The following is a 19,060-nucleotide window of genomic DNA, read 5'->3' on the forward strand; positions in this document are numbered from 1 at the left end:
GTAATAATGTCGAAACATATTTAATATAGTCAGGCTTGTCTTCACAGTTAGATTGAGTTATTTTAAGTAAAGAAGCAACACATTACTATATTATTAATGTACATAAGCAATACCTGAGCTTCAAACCACACCAAAACAGCTGGAAGCATTTTTCACCAAAGATGCAGTTTTGAACACAAAATAAACTGAATCAAAGGCAAACTCGAGCTAACGAAGCAGTGAAGAGACACCGTAAGACTAGTTGTGGGTGTTTGCTCTTTTCTTGAATAAAATGACTCAAAATATCTTATACAAAACCACTGAATTCCAAGAGGTTCGTAAGAGTAGGTTAGTTTGGGGGACTTCCTCTGCTATAAAAATGCAAACTGAATTACATCAACACAACACAGTCCAGTTATCTTAGATCATATGGAGACACTATTCTGTAGATGTATTATTGCAGGTATTTTAAGTATACGTTAAAATGTATCTGTGAAAGACATTTCTTGTACATTCACCCAGATTGAACACCTAGAGAAAACTATGTGAGAAAAGGATGGTGTCTAACGCTAACATTCCGATCTCTTCAGATGGTTAATTTTACAAAACCAACAGTCCAAAGCTTGTGAAAGAATACATCTCTGTGATCATGACTATCTACATGTACATCGTATTATGACTGCTATTTAACATCACAGAGGATGTAGAATACAATGAATGCTCAGACCATGACTGCACTTCACAAATTAAGTGACTTAAGTTATTCATACTGAAATAAGGGGTATAAATCTGTTTCTGCTAAAAAAAAAAAAAAAAAAAAAAAACACCACCAACGCAAAAGTTATTTGTGGAAATTCGAGTATTTCTTGTTTGCATTAAGTAGCCTGAATGGATATTTTCTTTTCTATAAAGGGAAACTCCTTTGCAATGAAAACGAACATACTAAAAAATGTAGACTACAGATTCGTTCTGTTTAATCACAACTTTCATTACCTTAGCATAAAACAACTTATCCCACTCCATGGTGTCCAGACTGGACTTTTGATTTCACAGAAATAAATCAAAGAAATACTGCTGATAAAACAAAGCCTCTAAATATTACACATCCATTCTTGTATAATCTAATTATGAAGGTTTAAAACTGGTTTAATTTCTGATGCTATACAGAACTTGCAAGTTTTGCCCTTAAAGTTAAGACAACTAGTCAAAACTCCTCAAGATTAAATGTTTTTCACAAAAATCTTCAGATATCACTCACTGGGGTGTGAGCATTTCTCCTGCATTTTCCCACAAACAGCAGCAGAAACTCCTCACTCCCTCCTTTTCTTCCTTAATTCCTTTTTTCTGATCTGCTTTGAGAGACTGCTTCATTGTATGTTTTGCCACACAGTTTACTTTTCAACACTGAAACACCATTTCCCAGTTTCTGAAACATTTACTAGGTTTTAAAAAAATGCTTAGAATTATACAATCTTGTAGTTCTTAAATGCATTTGAAGCCTCAGCCATCATGAAAACACAGTCAAAATGCACACGGCACACTGAGGAAAGGTAAATACCTTTACAAATCCTTTAGTTTTACAACTGATACACTGGTCTCAACACCTCTTTCAACAACAAGTCCATGTTCATCAACAAGCAATCTACAGTACTATTTCAAAATAAGGCTTTGGATTACACAGCAGTTATTCATAAACCTTATTTGAACCACTAGTACATCAATAAGACTAATTTTGGAACGTACAACTGGAATTTTACAAACAGAAAATGCAAATTTGGTCTGTGTCTTAAAGAAAATATTAACTATGCTGCAAGGCCAGCAAACGTCTTAGACGATGACTGAAATTGCCTGCTATAGAACACGGCAACTCTGCAGCCTCCTCACTCTCAACACCGATTTCCGTACAATTGCTATGCAAATGGTTCAACCACCTCACATAAAATTTCAGCTATTATCATGAAAGTCCCAAGGAGAACTTTCTAAATAAAAACAAAAAATTAAAACCAAAAGCAGAACAGAGCCTGCTGTGACTGTTTGAACTGCTGAAAATTTTGTTAATTAATGTTTTAGCTCTTCCTCTGAATAAATAAAAAATAGATTTTCTAAATTATTTTAGTGATGGTAAAAAAAGTTTCAACTTCCGAAGCTTTTAAAAAACTTCTAAAAAAAAATCCATTCACTTTGTTGCAACAATATGAAAATACAGTATACTTCCTGACAACCACATTACCAAGCTTAGATGCAGCCTACATACAGAACTACAATATATAACTAACCAAGTTTCTGGACTGTCAACTTTAATCATATGAGAAAAAAAAAAAAAGAGCAAGAAATAAAGCCATCAAAAAAACCCCACCTAATTAGATGGCAAACTAAAACAAGTAGATGTGGAGATTAAATTAATGTGAAGAACTGTTAGTTATTTTTACATTAAAATGGAGCAGGAACAAACCTTTTTATTACGAAAATTTTTGAAGACCACAATTACAAGGAAAGAGCTTTCTATTCACAACCTACTCTGCTGGAGTATGACCTGCAATCACATCTTTTGGACAAACAGGGGAGAAGTCAAGTTATCAGGCAGTATTCTCTATGACAAGAGCCTGCACGGCAAAGGTGTGTCACTGTAGCAGGTTTCTCAAAGAGGTATCTGAACTGAGGTAAACTGGAGGCTATTGCTTGCCCCAGAAACATGATGTCAGAATGGAAACATTACACACTGTACACTTCCAGGTAGTGTGGATTTCTTTAATAATAAGGCCAAGTAATCCTTTCAGAAAAAAATACCACAGCGGTTGTGCCATAACGTTCTCCAGTTACGACCCAGACACAAGAAGGCAAATGCTTAGCTCCTCGGAGTCTGAGGCAGTGTATTAAAATGCTGCTGAATCTCACTGTCATCAATCTCTGCCCCTTATTATAAGAACTTTTGCTCTGAATGTCGTTCTGGAAGGCAGTTCTCAGCCTAGTTATGTTACAGTTAAAGTTATTCACACCAGATCTAATGTGGAAGGGGTGAAAAACTAAGTCTTTGGACTGTTCAGCTTCTCTCAACAAAGAGCTCTCGACAGTACCTCCTCGCTCCCTTCTCACCCACGGTGTGGCAAGTTATTCAGGCATGTCAGTGTGACAGAGAAGTGAGTGGGGAAGAAAGAAACAAAAAGAGGTAATGCATTTTTTGTGCAATAACTTCCTTCACAGTCCTCCTCCTCACAATAATATACTTGTACTTCCTATACAACAAGTAGCTTTAAAATACTGCTATATATAGCTTGCTCTTATTCTGCCATATATAGGGACAGCTGATTTATTTCAACGAAGATTTTTTTAAATGGCATGGAAATTACCCACTACCATTGACTGGATAATTCCCAAATGTGACCCTTTGAGTGTTCCAATAGCTTTTATTACTGATGTAATTTTTATGCCATTTAAAACAAAACCAATGCATTCAAATTCCTTCAGATTCAACACTACAATATTAACCACTTTCTTGAGAGCTTGAGCCGTATCTTTGCTCTGCTAGCAGCAGTCACGCACTTGTGCTCTCACAGTGTGCGCTCTGTGGGAGGAAAACTGCATTACAAAATTTTCAGAAATCCAATGCCTTGTTGCCCCATAAACCTCACCTCTGCTATACTGATTAAACAACTACCACCTAGAACCACTAACCGAACCATTTGATTTACTGCTGATGATTAAGAGTCATAACACATTCATCTGTCCACCAACTAAGTTCTCTAAGTTAGTGACAGTCACAATTACCTTTTTACATACTTCAGTTCTGATCTACTAAAGACTTGAAGCCACCGCAAAATACATAAAAATTTAAAAGCAATGCATTTTCGAAACACATTTGGCCAAATGAAACCATGGCAATAACAGTAACTGGGTTCTCAAATACACCCAAATTACCTAAAATACAAAAAAGTCCATATTTTTCTCATTTGGATTACTTCAGTCTTAAAACTGAATTTTCATATTTTATCTCTGCTGCCAAAACAGATGTAACATCAATGTGCAGCAAACAAGTATAAAATACTGGAAGAAACCTCTAACAGTCCTGCTAGTATCATTTTTTAACCACTGTATGAATTGTGTAATATGCTTAAAACTGCAAAACTCAGCGAAAGAGGGTGCAACAATACCAGCAGCAATGTTAATAACTGACTGCTAAAGACTAGCAAGTGTTACAAGTAAGAAAACCACAGGGTGAGAAAAGGATGAGGAAAAAGCTCAGTTGTCACTGACCAACCACTTTAATCTGCAAGCACCAGGGCCACAACCCACCCAGCGTTGCACTGCCCAGCTTGCTGAGTTTTGTCAGGAAAATTTCAAGTATTGCTGCACTAGAAACAGAAGTGCTGCCTGATGGGACTTGGAGGAAAGGCGTGAGAAGAAGTATCCTACAGACAGACACACTGTTAAGATACAGACAATACAACATTTCATTCAGTAACTGAATTAAAAGTAGGAAAATGTGATGTGCCCTATAGATAAAGCAGCCAAACAAGTAGGAAAAGCAACCCCACACTTTACCTGCATAAAGCACTCACAGTGAGCACAAACAGAAGCAGCAGATTCTGACTGGAACATTCAAACCAAAGGGTAGAGGTCAAATAGTTCCCCAGGAACTCTCCACTACTGCCAGCCATTGAGGGCAGAGGACTATCGCTAACAGCTGAGCTAGAGTTCAGCCAGGGATTTTATTCAATCTCCTTGTGGGACTACAACATACCCCTGCAGCAAAAGAGATTGAGCTGAAAAAAGTGGTGTCGTTGGTTTTTGTGGTTTTTTTGTTGTTTCGTTTTTCACAACTATTACTGCATTAAAAAATACACACTAAGAACAGAACTATTAACAGTGGTACATATACGCTGGCATAAGGCTGCCAGCAACACATTAACAAGAAGCAAGAACTCATTTAGGCAAGGACTACCGCACATACTATTCAGTCATTTGGACCAAGCTATTTTTATAAGCAAAAAATACAGCTTTACCTCTTTTTAGATAGAGGGATGGCACAGCTAGCGAACAGAAAAAGATCAAAGGCTGTTTGCTTTACTAGTGTAAAAATAACCCCCTCAAACTATTTTCCAATTTTACAAAGATACTTTTAGAAGATTGTTTGAACTGTCTCAGGACAACGTTGGGTTTTGGTGGTTTGTATTTTGGTTTTTTGTTTTTCCATTTTATGTAACAGCTACAAACAAATCCTTCTAAACACTGCATACCTATAGTACTACAGGTTCAGTCACTTCTGGGAAAACGAGTAACAGAAGTAAACTATCCAACAACATCCCAAAATACAGCATTGCGTCCTCCCTTCTTTTAAATGTAAACATATAAAATGCTACAGAAATGACGCTGGTCAAATTTCTTACTAAAAAAAAAAGAAAGCCCATTCACACAAAAAAAAGGTGAGACTACTGAATATACTCTTTGAATGATCTCTTGTGATACAAGCGGCACTGAATTTTTCTCTTTCTGTAAGAAAAGAGGTATTCAAGCAACATGTGAAAAGTCACATATTCTGGAATAAGTACCTCAAGCCTAATATTCATCTGTTCTAATTCTCCAATTACTTACTAACTTTCTGTAATTAATCTTGTCTGAAAGCTCAGGAAGTATTATATTTGCTTTCAATGAAGTGCCATGAAATACATCAATGAGGCAAGAGTATTACAGAGGATCTATCCATTTAACCCATATGAACTTTAAAAACCTACAGAGGAAGAGAGAAATTAAGTGCTTATTTAATATGGAACCATCCAAGGTAACATGGACTCTATAGTAAGATTTACAGTGTCAAGACCGCTCTGTGTGATCATTTTCACTACTCATACCCAATTGTGTGCTCTCGAATGTCTTACGTAAGAAATACTAGAACTGCCTGCCAACATTTGTAGCAGTTGTCACAATGGGAAATTCCTTCAATTGCAGCAAGATTCAGTTGCTCAATTTAAGTGGAAGCAACTAATAAAGGTATGCAGTAAAGCAGGGAAAGAATATATCCAGTTTGCAGTTGGATCACACACCAAACAGGAATAAAGTACATGCCAGAACTGAGTAATAATTAAGGGGTTACTTGGAGTATATTTTAAAGATAATAATGAAAATAGAGAAGATAGGCTAAAGGAGAGAATACAGGACATGGATGTTTTGCAATGTCATGTTTAAAACGCATCAAACTGCAATCAAGACATAGAGGCTGAAATGAAGCAGGTAACTACAGTATTCAGTATAAGAACTGCAAAACTGCTTTAGTGTGTTGAACAGAAATTCTTCACATGCACGATTTTCACATTGTAGTATTTACCAATGTATGGTATTGTTTGGATATTTTGGATGGCCAAGTGCACTTAGCTCTGTGTAACAGCTGGAATTCCGTAATAAAGAAAAGTGGAAGGCAGGAAAGCAAACACAGAGTATAAGACCAATGACAGACTCAAGTCTTTTTGGTCTTCTTTTTAGCACTGCATTCTTCTTCTGTAATTAGACAGACTTGGAAATATCAACAGGGCAACAAGCGATCTTTCAAAAAAGAATTCGGTGTCATACTAATTAAGCAATATTTTAATTAAAAGCAGACATGTTGATCAAAAATTACTTTTTCTCCCTCCAACAGCCCCTGAAATAGAATTTTCTTGTACAAAATTATCTCTAAGAAGTTGACTATACCAAAGTATCACACTACCACTAACAACACACATCTCCATTCTCACAATCTTTTCTTCCTCAATAACGAAGTAAATCCAATTAAAATACAGACTTTTGAAGGTCACAAACAATGCACAGTAAAGTCCTGATCTTCACTTGATGATTAAATTTTTCTGTTACATAGTGTACAGCAACACAAACTTTCAGCAGCTTCAGAACTAAAGATCAGTATGTCAAGACACAGATCAAAAAAGTAGCTGTCACAGACACGCAGAAAACTGGGTTGCGTTCTGTAAGAATTGCACTCGTGCTTATTGAAAAGTTTGACACTGGCACTCCAAACAGTAACAGCAGTTCATAAAATATAATGGTCCAAAATGACTTTCAAATGGTCTAACTACATCTCTGTTCAGAATTCAAATAATGGTAAAGATCCAAAACAACATGAGGGAGGACAAAAAATAAAGTATGTCCTAGTAAAATACATCTTTTACATTATCATTTGAAATTATAATTTGCAGAAAAAGCAATAAACAGCAAATATTGCAGTGTCAATTTGAAGTTGTGTAAGATATAGAAAACAGGATTTAAGGGGAAATAAACACATCAAAACAGTAACAGGGTTCTAAGCACACACAACAAACACAAAAAATATCTTTGAATTCTAGAACTAACATACTTTGAACAAGCAACACAAATGCAACGCATCGCCTTAAATACTAGAAGGAATTTCGTTAGACATACCTTTTCTTTCTGTTTTCTGTGCAGGGATGGAAGATGTGGATGTAGGCAGTTTTGATAAAGTAGATGCTCCATTAGCATCAAAGGTTTTCTTTGGCTGGTGATCAGATTGTAGAGAAAATGGACTAGGAGGAACAGTGCTTGGGGTAGCAGTTGGATGAACCACTGGTTTGATGGGATGCTGTACTGGAGTAGAACTACTGTGAGTCTCTGCTCTTGGCAGTCTGTAGTCTCTGTCATTGTGCCTGCTTGTTTGAGATAAAATATTCTGTGGGAGCATACTACTGGCGTCACTGGAATGCTTGTCTTCCACTTTATTCAGGATTCCCCAAGTAACGTTGCAATAAGAAAGAAAGACTAAATTAGAAACTTGTCTAAGATTGTAGTGACCTGGATTAATACAGCTGCACATCAACAACTAGAACTGATTGAACTTATTATTAAAAAAAGACTCAAGTAGATCAGCATCAAAAAAGGCAAAATTTAATTTTACTCACTGACAAAACGCATTTTCTCTGACCTTCGCTTGATTTAGAGTTCCAGTTAAGCAGTGTGTTTTGATGAAAGGCTGTTTTATAACAAGTGTTACAGTCAAGTTAACTTTTGAAGTCTCCTAAAAAAATCTAAATCAAAATCTATTATTTCCATCTTACACTTAGCGTGAAGAGATTAATTTGTGCCATTTTTCTTTTGTTCATTGAAAATCCTGAACATCCAAGTATAATTTAATAGTTTCAAATTCTAGTCTTCAAAGAATTCCACTTCAAGTCACTTAAGTACTACTACAAAGAATTTGCTTTCAATTGAGTTAATTCAAGAAGACTGTATTAAATGAGTGACTAATCTGCATTTGTCACACAGAGACTTTAAACTATGTTACACAGAGAACATACCAAGCAAATATAGAGTAATTATTTTAATAAATTCCTCGATTTTTTCACCTGTCACAAAACAAATAATTACTGCAATATGCATTTCCGCTATCTTTTTGTAGCATACACTCTCTTTTACCATATGCGGTATGTTTCAGCACACACAAGTGCCAGCCCTTTATGTGTCTTTGCTTTGTCAAGTCCCAAGTAAGTTGTGGGGGAAGGTTAATACTTTGGATTTTACTTTTAAACCACCATGAGAACTACGCTACAAATTCACCCAAACTACACCATCATACAGGAAGAATCTCACAGTATAACCATCTCCCAGAAAAATTTAATAAATATTAAAAAAAAAAAAAAGCATTCCAAGTAATAGAAATTCATAGTCTAGGAAAGCCTTTGCTAAGAGAATTGGCATAGCAAAAATACGCTTTCAATAACATACATAAGCCTCTGAAAATGGTGATATCATCATCCACTAAATGTGAAATCAAGGTTTTAGAAGAGACTTCTGCATCTCTATTTTTAAGCTCAGAATACAAAATTGACAGGTCTCAATGATCACAACAGTCCGACTATACCATAAACTGTGCTAGTTGTTTCAATAACTACTTATAAAGGAAAATTAGGCAGTAAAAGCTACAAAAAGGAGCAGTATCATGAGAAGCATTAAGCAAGTGTTGTACTAGTAAAGGCTCAAAGTTATTTTAAGAAACAACATTTGGGAGAGCTGTCTGTGAAATTTGCTTTGGCTTTTTTATAGAAAAAGGTGAGAAAACCGGCTAAGGAAAGATTTTTTTTTAAGTTTGAAAAAGAAAACAGTAATGCAAACAAGGCAAGAATATATTACTGTAAAGAAACCACATACTTCCACTGGCAAACCCACTGGCAGCTGCCGCCTGCATCACCTCTCTTCTGTAATCCCTGTCTTTTGGAAAACTGTTAACTGACATTTTGCTTGCTTCTTTTTGTCTCTGCTCTCTGAAGAAAAGAAAACACAAGTTAAGTAAGAACTTACACCATTTAATAATATAACACTTTCCACAGGTAAAGTTAGATGAGATGAATTAAACTATCCTAAGTGCTTGCTGCTACAGATGGGGTAGGCAAACTCCAGCTACTGCTTCCTTATACCACTGCTTGTCAAAGCCCCCAATACATCGGTTCAGTTCACTAACATTGAAAAAAAACCAAAACAAAACAAGCAAACCCGCCACCCCACAAAACAACACACACATATACACAAAACAAACAACACACCACCCTCAACAACAAACCAACCATACTTTCCCCCTGCCCCAGCTCTGGATCATCAAGGGATATAACAGGTGCCAAAGGTCATGGTACGGGTAAGAACACAGTAGTCTTGGACCACAATCGTTTATAGCAGTAATCTGTTAGATAAACTCAACTGCTCTTAAATGAGCTTAAGAATATTTGGTCTTTATACAATGAAAACAGGAACACACATATACCTTTCCAGCCACTCTTTTGGTTTTTCCCATTGTGAAACTTCTGTTCGGCAGTTGTAGTAGTATTTTTTGCCTGAAGAGCTGATGTGTTCAGACCAATCATCTGCAGAATCGTAAGCCTTTAAAATACAAACAGTGTTGGACAAAAGACTACTTGAGAGTTTTAGTACACAAATTTGAAAGCTTCCACCATTTTTAAAACTACATGGCGTCCTCATAACCACCCATATCACTGCTTCCCATTTACACCATCTCTAAATGCCTGTTTCATTTTGACAGTTTAATGATGTGACCACTATGTTCCTGTTGCATTCTGCAACAGTTTCCTCTGTTTTATTCCCATCAACTCTGAAACAAAATCTGATAGTATGTTTAGTGGGATACAGTAATATCAATATTGATAACATTAGGTTTTTTGCACCTTAAAACTTCCTCAAAAATCATTCAATATCTTTTCAAAATTTCTCTATACTTCACAAATTTATCTGTTCTGTTTTCAGCTAAATTTTTAACACACACCATCCTAACTACTAAAACTTGAATAATAAAGTGACAAAAATTCACAATGTGTAATGCATCCTAAATAAGTAAAATCATACTGCCTTCTCTAAATTTACCCAAGTTCACGGAAAGTATTTCTCTCTAGATTTACTTCATTTAAATAATCTACTATTTTAAAATTCAAAACGGGTACCTCAAAGCTCTAATGATTATCAATTAGAGGAGTTTTACAACATATAGTAACTGCAGCTTGGGTTTACCGTGTGTTTATAAAATAAAGACTGATGCTGGAGAACTCCATGAAGCAAGTAATATACATGTCACTTGTTTTAGACAAAACGATTAAAATGTAATGTGTATAACTGGAGTGACACAGGGATGAACACCAATCACAAATACTCACTGCATCAGAAGTTTTGCTTGGATTATTGCTGGGATTAGAAGAATGTGAATTTGAACTATGAAGAGCACTGTGGTTATGTGAATTTTCTTGTGGAGAGTAACTGGTCCCTAAAGGAAAAAAGACAGACTGTTCACCATGTATGTTTTCAAAGAAATCAACCATACACATCCTAAGGAGGTGGAAGGGGAAAGGAGAGGGAAGGGGAAAAGGCAAGTTGCCCACAGCCTGGACCACAGCGTAGTTCAGATGCAACTGTTTCAGGAGACCACAAGCACATTTCTTTTTCATACAGCAAAAAGCTCCATTTGCCTTTCTAGTTAAAATAATGCAGTATGTCACTTCACTAGTCTTACTCTCAGACTTCATTCCACTACAAACAAGTATAGCCTTTATATTTTTTGATGGTTGGGGGAGTCCTATCATATCAATTCATAAATTAAGACATATTTTCTCCTCAAGTCAGAAAGTTTAAATGGGTTTATCAACAGCCTACACAGTTAGACCCTTTTTGAGACTACTTGTAACTGATTCTAGGTAACTATTTCTGTTTATGCATATAGATTTATTTTCCTGCACCTCAATCCCTGCAATTTAAGTATGGATATCTGGAATACCAAGAGCAGCATCTCCCGAACTGTCACCTGCTTCTGGCCTCCCTAACAACTGCTTCTCAAGATAACACGGTTTTCTTCCTCACCATGAAATGACTTGAACACAAAAAAACAGCTGGCGAACAAGTACGGAGATAATTCTCAATGTGTTTTACATCTACATTTGTGCCTAAGCTCAAGTCACCAATTACACCTGAACAGTTCTAATTAAAATTAAACAAGGCCTTCCATTAAAATCTTCACAATCTTATTTTAAATGTCCTGCCCTTAAGGCCTCCCATTCCTCAAAAAAATTTTAAGTAGAAACTCTTCCATTCTTCATCTGATTTCCTCTTCCTAAGTTTTAAATGTTCATATAAACCATATCAAACTAAGAAAAATTATTTTATTACACATTTCAGGGAAAAACCTAGATATTCCAGTATAACATTCCCCCTGCCATTATTTTTCCGCTTCCTGCTGAGAAGTTTTGAAACACCCAGGGATAGTACATTAGGTACCACTAGCTTCACATACTGTACAGCAATCTAAATATCAAGTCAAAGTGCTTTGCAATTGGCAAAGGCTGTATCTTACAGGCAACTACCATAAAGAACAGTCCACTCAGAGTGGACTGAGAGGTAGGAGTGAATGGAGCCATTAAAACAAATATTTTTTTAAAGACTTCTGAGTGCCACACACTCAGAAGGTGACTAAATTGTACACACCATGGTGCAGAATTGCAAATTCTATCTTCTGAGCCTTGTGACTACACAAGCCTTGACAAAATTATTATTTCAAACTTCTTCCTCCCCACCTCTTACGCAGGTTAGAAAACCAGTCCATCACAAAAGCAAAGAGGTACACTATACACTATGACCAATCTGTTTAGCACCCTACAAAGGTTAAACACTGATTTGCACGTGCATGAGTTATTGCAACCTGAACCAACAGTAGCTCTGAACCTTTTCCTACACTGTTCTGGCTAAAACCATTTGTCATTTTCTTTAAAGATCTGGGGGTTAAAAAAAGAAAGGGGGTGGGAAGGAAAAGGTCTTGTCCTCAAATACAGCCTTCCACAAGCAAGACAATTAGTCCTACACCAAAAGTAAGTTGCACGCTCAGAGACAGGTGGAATGACGTACCACAGGGGTAACTTCAGCTTGTCAAAGCAATACTCACAACAGCATGTGCTTGTGAAGCATGTGAACAACAAAAAATTGAGCCTCTAGTGAATGATGTGACTTTACATGTTATGTAGGTTAGAAAATTCCAGAATTTAGGCTTCAATATACATTTATAAAAAACCACATTTAATTCCCTTAAATATATGCAGGAAGTATATTACAAGACTGTACTCCTCTCAATTAGTCATACCAATAGACTTAATATTTTTTTAGACACTGATTATGCAGTGAGATAGGTGTCTAATATTTTTGTAGTAATTATTCTGTTAGTCTTTATTTGCTATACCCTTCCCAAACTCTACTGAGATAGTCATTACATTTCTCCATGTATTTCTGTAGGTTGCTTAATGCAGAGAGAATTTCTACTATGAGGTAATATCATCTCCCTTTATAAAGGAAAAAACAATATGAAAATTTAACAGATGGCTTATTTGAACAGTTTGATATTAGTCACTTCAAAACTTCAGAAAACACCGATGTAGTTAATTTACTGTAATCCCTTACCACGGATACAGTAACACCATGTTTTGTTCAGCGTACTCAAGATGTAGCTGGTGATTTTTAAATACTGCAGTGGTCTAAATACACCACCCCATGAATCTAATCTAACACGCATTTTCCAAACATGAATAAGAGCCAACAACATACGGATTGAATCAACAGAATCCTTTAAAGCCAATTCTGTCCAACCCATAAACAAACTCCTCAAACTCCCTGAGCAGACTTCTAGCCCCCACGTGGTCCAACAGCTCGGCAGCATCCCCCCACCATTTCACACTGTTCCCAGCCCCAGCACTGAGTCACAAAGCACCTCGGAGCAGTATCAGAGCAGCTGCAGCCGTCACACCCACCTACGGCTGGCCCTGATAGCAGGAACGCCTGCTGTGCCGCAGGCCTGGGCCTCTCTGTGCAGAGCTGCAGTCCTGCCAGCAGAGCTCCAGCGGGGATGCTGCCCTACCTGAGCTGGCCTCAGCTGCATACAAACTGACCATGGCTGCTCCAGCAACACCAACTGTCTTGGGTTGCCAGGACAAGGCAACTGCCTTGGGTTGCAAGGGCCTACCATAATACATAATACTAGAACAAATACACAGTATAATTACAGGTGCAGGTTGACCCCTATACCTGCATTTTATTTTACGCATAATATCACTTCACATTTGGATCAATACCTAATTTCAAGAGAATAAGCATATGAAAGGGCTGTCAAACTGCTGTTTGCTGCTGGGAAGCTTCCGAGACCACAGCAGATGATGCTCTGGAGAACAAGGGTTTTAGGCACTTCATACAAGTTAAGCGCTTAAAGATCATATGTAAACACCAAAACTATGTCACCAAGTTAAGCGCATACTAAAACCTTACTGGCTCAGTATAAAAAGGTACATACCTGCATAGCAGTCACCTAGGCATTCTGACAACCCAGGCAAGCAAACCTTGCCAGCTCAGGTTGCCAGGGGAAGTTGCTCAAGATCTTTAAAAGGCCACCAAGTCAAAATACTATGCAGAGAGCAATCCGCAAGTAGAGGTCTACCCTGAAAAGATGGGGACTCTGCTCACTTGTATGCTAGCATTCAACATTAACAAAGCTTAACCCCAAGCCATTTTAAGATGGCTGTGACTTGCAATCAGCTGTGTGTCCCCCAGCTGCATGCCTGGCAACTAGATCACGAGAACAGGATCACTGAGATTAGTCCATATCCCAGAAACAGGCCTGATATGGCAGACAGCACATTACTGTTCCTTGAGACATTCCCTTGTAGCACTTCTCACTCTTTCCTCTTACAGTGAGACCTTCTTTACTATTACAGTGAGACCCTCTTTACTATTCCCACTTTATTCCAGAAAGAGGGCTAAAAAGACTTCTGTTTTTTAAATGCTTACTAGCGTACCTCAAAATACAACAATTTCAAATATACATCTTTGATGCACCACAGGGAAATTCATAATTGTGTTATAAATCCTCCAATTCAGTTACAGAACTCCTCATGGAAACATTTACTGCACCATCACCGACTTTGCTCGGCTTAATCATTATTTTGGAAGCGGTTAAATCTGGAAAGAGCTATTCATAACTGGAAGATGGCCAAGAAGGGCAGCAGCACTACAGTTTTATATAACTGTAGTGGTGCAAGTGTGTGAGCAAGCCTTCGCTAACACTATCTCTAGTGATGAACAGGTCATAGGAAAGGACAGAGACAAGGTTAAATCACCATAACTATCTTCAAGTCTTTCAAATGAAAAATCACATCTTCCTCACTAGTACATGAAAATCAGCAGAAAGCAAAAAGCATGGTTCTGGGAACTAATTCAAAAACCAGACTGTGACTTAATGCCTACTACAGATTTGAGATTATGCCACATCAAGACTCACTTTAACAACATTTTTTAAGTAGCTTCCAGATCCAAACTGCTCAATCCAAGACAGTTTGAACTGCAAAGCTTCAACACTACACTGGACTTGGAAAACAGACATAACGTAGAGTGAAATAAGAATGTTCCATTTCGCAACATTGTGAACTTTCTCTAGTAATTATCGCATTTAATTAATGGCTCAATTAACACCACTTCAATTCTGTGACATTAAGTTGAAATTCTGGGTTTTGCTAAGGATCGGACTGCTTTAATAAAGCAACTGATTTCTCCCCTTGTCCCCTGCTGTCTTTCAAGAACAAGCTGAAACTCTTTCCTTTCCAAAACCTACACATCTATACTAGCAATTACAGCATCCATTTATAACCAGCTAAAACAATCACAGAATCACAGAATGTCAGGGATTAGAAGGGACCTTGAAAGATCATCTAGTCCAATCCCCCTGCCGGAGCAGGAACACCCAGATGAGGCTACACAGGAAGGCGTCCAGGCGGGTTTTGAATGTCTCCAGAGAAGGAGAATCCACAACCTCCCTGGGCAGCCTGTTCCAGTGTTCTGTCACCCTCACTGAGAAGAAGTTTCTTCTCATATTTAAGTGGAACCTCCTGTGTTCCAGTTTGTACCCATTGCCCCTTGTCCTATCATTGGTTGTCACCAAGAAGAGCCTGGCTTCATCCTCGTGACACTCACCCTTTACATATTTATTAACATTAATGAGGTCACCCCTCAGTCTCCTCTTCTTCAAACTAAAGACCCCCAGCTCCCTCAGTCTTTCCTCATACGGGAGATGCTCCACTCCCTTCATCATCTTCGTTGCCCTGCGCTGGACTCTCTCCAGCAGTTCCCTGTCCTTCTTGAACTGAGGGGCCCAGAACTGGACACAATATTCCAGATGAGGTCTCACCAGGGCAGAGTAGAGGGGAAGGAGAACCTCTCTCGACCTACTAACCACCCCCCTTCTAATACACCCCAGGATGCCATTGGCCTTCTTGGCCACAAGGGCACAGTGCTGGCTCAAGGTCATCCTGCTGTCCACCAGGACCCCCAGGTCCCTTTCCCCTACACTGCTCTCTAATAGGTCATTCCCCAACTTATACTGGAACCTGCGGTTGTTCCTACCCGGATGCAAGACACTACACTTGCCCTTGTTATATTTCATTAAATATTTCCTTAAATTCCACACTGTCCTCTGGCATCTTAGTGTCTTAGCGTAATCAAAACTCTTTTTAGTATCATAAACACAAAAATCTTGAACTGAAGTGTACAAATGAGTACACTGAGATACATTAGAGTCATCTTCAAAAGATAATCTACAATCCAGACCAGCAAACAGTAAAAAAAAAAAAAAAAAAAAAGCAAGCTATTTTTCATTCTCTTCAAACAAACATACGCTGAGAAATTAGACAGTAAACACGTTCACACATCTCCACTCACACCCAATATTTTAGCCAGGCACAAATAGTAAAATTATAGTCGTTGTAGTAGTATAGTGTTGCATTACACCATAGTTAACTTTATACAGCCCAAAACAGATAGAGCATTTACGTTTCCTTTTCAGTCAAATAACTTGTTAATATCCTAACTCTCCTTTTGTCTGTTAAAAAAAGCGTCAGTGCAGATAATGCAAAGGAAAGTTTACAAATGTTCACCAGATAGAAAGAACCCACAAAAACTGTTCCCTAGCAATAATGAGTGCTGTAAGTGGAACTCAAAGGCAGTCCTTCCCTCCACTCCCTGCACAGGGAAGAGGGATTTTGGAAAGGCTCTAGGAATCATCTTTTCTGTGCCTAGAAACAAGGCATATGGAAAGAAACACTATGCAGCAGAAAAGCAAGGAAGTTCATTCAACTTGTTTCAACTCCATACGTACCATTCTATGACTCCACATTCCACCTCTCCACTGATGTGCAATCAAATTCATTGAGCTAGATAGAGACAATATCAAAACTTGGACTTCCTCAACAGAACAAATACTGCCCAGCTGACAGACACTAATTATTTGTTAACAGAGAAAATAGCAATAGAGTTTATAGTAGTGAAATTTTATGGGGATAACTAATTAAGACTTGTTTAAACAGTGAAAATGATAAAAACTTACCTAGGATAAGCCTAAATTAAAAATGTCTCAAGTGTATTTCAACTGAGATCTTTGATACCTCAGTGCAAATCTTTATGCAGAACTTCAGAAAAAGTTCTGCATTAGGGAGGAAAAAAGTAACACAATAGGAACACAATACCCCCTGTCTCAGCAGTAACTGAACAGCATATCATGGCCATTTTAACTTGCCACATGTAGAAGTAATAAGACAAAACAATTTTTCTTCACTGTATATTTATGTGGCCTGCTGTATTGAAATAAAATATGGCTGCCTTCCATAGGCAACTAAAAGCATAAAAACTTGCCATTTTTCTAGCAGAGCAACAGCCTCAGAGAATACACCAACTGTGCAGTAACGTTTTCCAGAAATTCATAACATACCAAGTTGAATGCACAGTGCTCTGCCAAAAGAAAGAAGATCCACCCTAATCACTGTACTGCCCAACTGCCCAATTACAGACTCATTATGTCCCTCAAAAATAAATATTTCATACCAGTCAACAAGTAGCTCTACGAGCAAAAGAGCTTACAAAGCCTCATCTCCTTCCCTGCCCTCCTCTCCTACTGCATCTCCTAACCAGGACAGCAAAGCCTGGTTTTGTAATGTCTGATTCACAGGATAATCACCCCAATGTAAAGCAGCTTTCATGTTTTCCTCCAAGGTACCATTCACACAAAATTTCACGGAAATTAGTTCATAGTATAAAAAAGATCAAGAGCTGTACATACACAGAGTGGGACAGATGACCAATAAGGGATGAAAATGATACTGTCAGCATGCGGTTTTCTTCATAATATTTTTCTAAAATGCTAGTAAGAAAATGACACCTCAAGAAGGAAAAGCCAGAAGCAGTAAACCAAGTCAAAGACTTGTATTGTTTTACCAATGAACTACTGAAAGGATGCCAAGTTATTACTGATTTTTAAAATGAAAAACATTAGCTTCAAATTTATATTACACATTGCATAACCTAACAGTAGGTTGCTGTTTTGCTGTCTTCTGCTTATGTTTTTATTTTTAATTAGATCTGCCCAACTTATTTCAGAAACTGAAGTTTAATTTTGATGCAAACAGTACAAGCTGCTCTCGAAAGAAAATCAGTTATCTGGCCATCAAAAAGGAAAAGGCAGTAAATTCAATTCAAACTTCTGAGTTCTCACGTGACAATTCAGTGATGTACTGCTCCAGCAGCTAACAGGCAGATTGTGTTCCTAGGGTTGTACTTCAGTCTAAATGGATATAACAGCTTGGGCTGTCCTCACTGGTAGAACAGATATAAACTTATTTTTGTCTAACCATCCCCTTCTAGTTTGCTCCTTTCCTTGTCACAGCTACAGCAAAGTAATTAAGTAACTTTGGAGTTGTCTTCTTCATCCTCTTAGCCCACCTCTCAGTAGTAGTGAAAAATCACTTTTCAAGCTATACATAATTTAAAAAATGATCAGGTTCACTGAACGAAGTCCAGTGAATTCCCTGAGCTTCTGGAAGATCCAATACTCAAATGTCCCAAGTCATTTCCTTCAGAAAAGCGTAAGGGATGAAACATGAATTTCCACTGCACTCTATTCAAATCCCTATCAACTTTATTCTTTGAAGAAAACCAGTATATTGGCAGTTTTCTTCACATCTCAACCATTAAAACAAAAATAAGCAAAAGACTGGACAAATAATTTTACCATCACTGTAAACATGTTTATTCTTTATTTCTGAAGAGCAGTAAGCAATATAATTTGAAAGACTGTACCTGTTTCTCCTAAATTAAGGCAAGTTCCAACCAGCTTCTAAACCTTTCTGATTAGAACACCTTAGAAAGATCCAAAGGTTACTACTAGTAGATTCACTTAAACAAATGGAAATCTGTAAGTTGAATTTACGTGAAAGTAAGAACTATAGGTGGACAATGTATTCTTCACATTTACATTTGCTGTTTCTTCACTTTGGGTTCAAGTTACCTAATTAAAAAAAAACGCTAGCTAGCAACATCCTCAACACTGCTTAACATCTCTAAGGAACTTACTTTATTTGGGATCAATAAAAAAGTTCTCAAGCAGCTTTAAAAAATTTTACCCATGGAAAATATGAAGAACTACAAAACTCAGCAATCCAGAATCATATTCCTAACTGTGTAGCTCATGACCTCAGAAGATCTCAATCTATTAAATAAAAATCAAACTCCATGCTAC

The 19,060-nt window shown here is 37.5% G+C and overlaps 1 protein-coding gene across 2 annotated transcripts in view; it reads right to left on the reverse strand.

The window, feature by feature from the left end:
• Window positions 1-19,060, reverse strand: part of WAC (WW domain containing adaptor with coiled-coil) — a 59,673-nt gene that overhangs the window by 21,479 nt on the left and 19,134 nt on the right. For both annotated transcript variants that reach the window (XM_065628243.1, XM_065628242.1), the window contains exons 4-7: window positions 10,632-10,738; window positions 9,731-9,846; window positions 9,124-9,236; window positions 7,384-7,692 (exon numbers count right to left, since the gene is read on the reverse strand). In XM_065628243.1, coding sequence (XP_065484315.1) covers window positions 7,384-7,692; window positions 9,124-9,236; window positions 9,731-9,846; window positions 10,632-10,738 — 645 coding nt within the window. The remainder of the gene's footprint in view (window positions 1-7,383; window positions 7,693-9,123; window positions 9,237-9,730; window positions 9,847-10,631; window positions 10,739-19,060) is intronic.

The sequence above is a fragment of the Caloenas nicobarica genome, chromosome 2 (assembly GCF_036013445.1).
Source record: "Caloenas nicobarica isolate bCalNic1 chromosome 2, bCalNic1.hap1, whole genome shotgun sequence".
In the NCBI taxonomy this organism is placed as follows: Eukaryota; Metazoa; Chordata; class Aves; order Columbiformes; family Columbidae; genus Caloenas; species Caloenas nicobarica.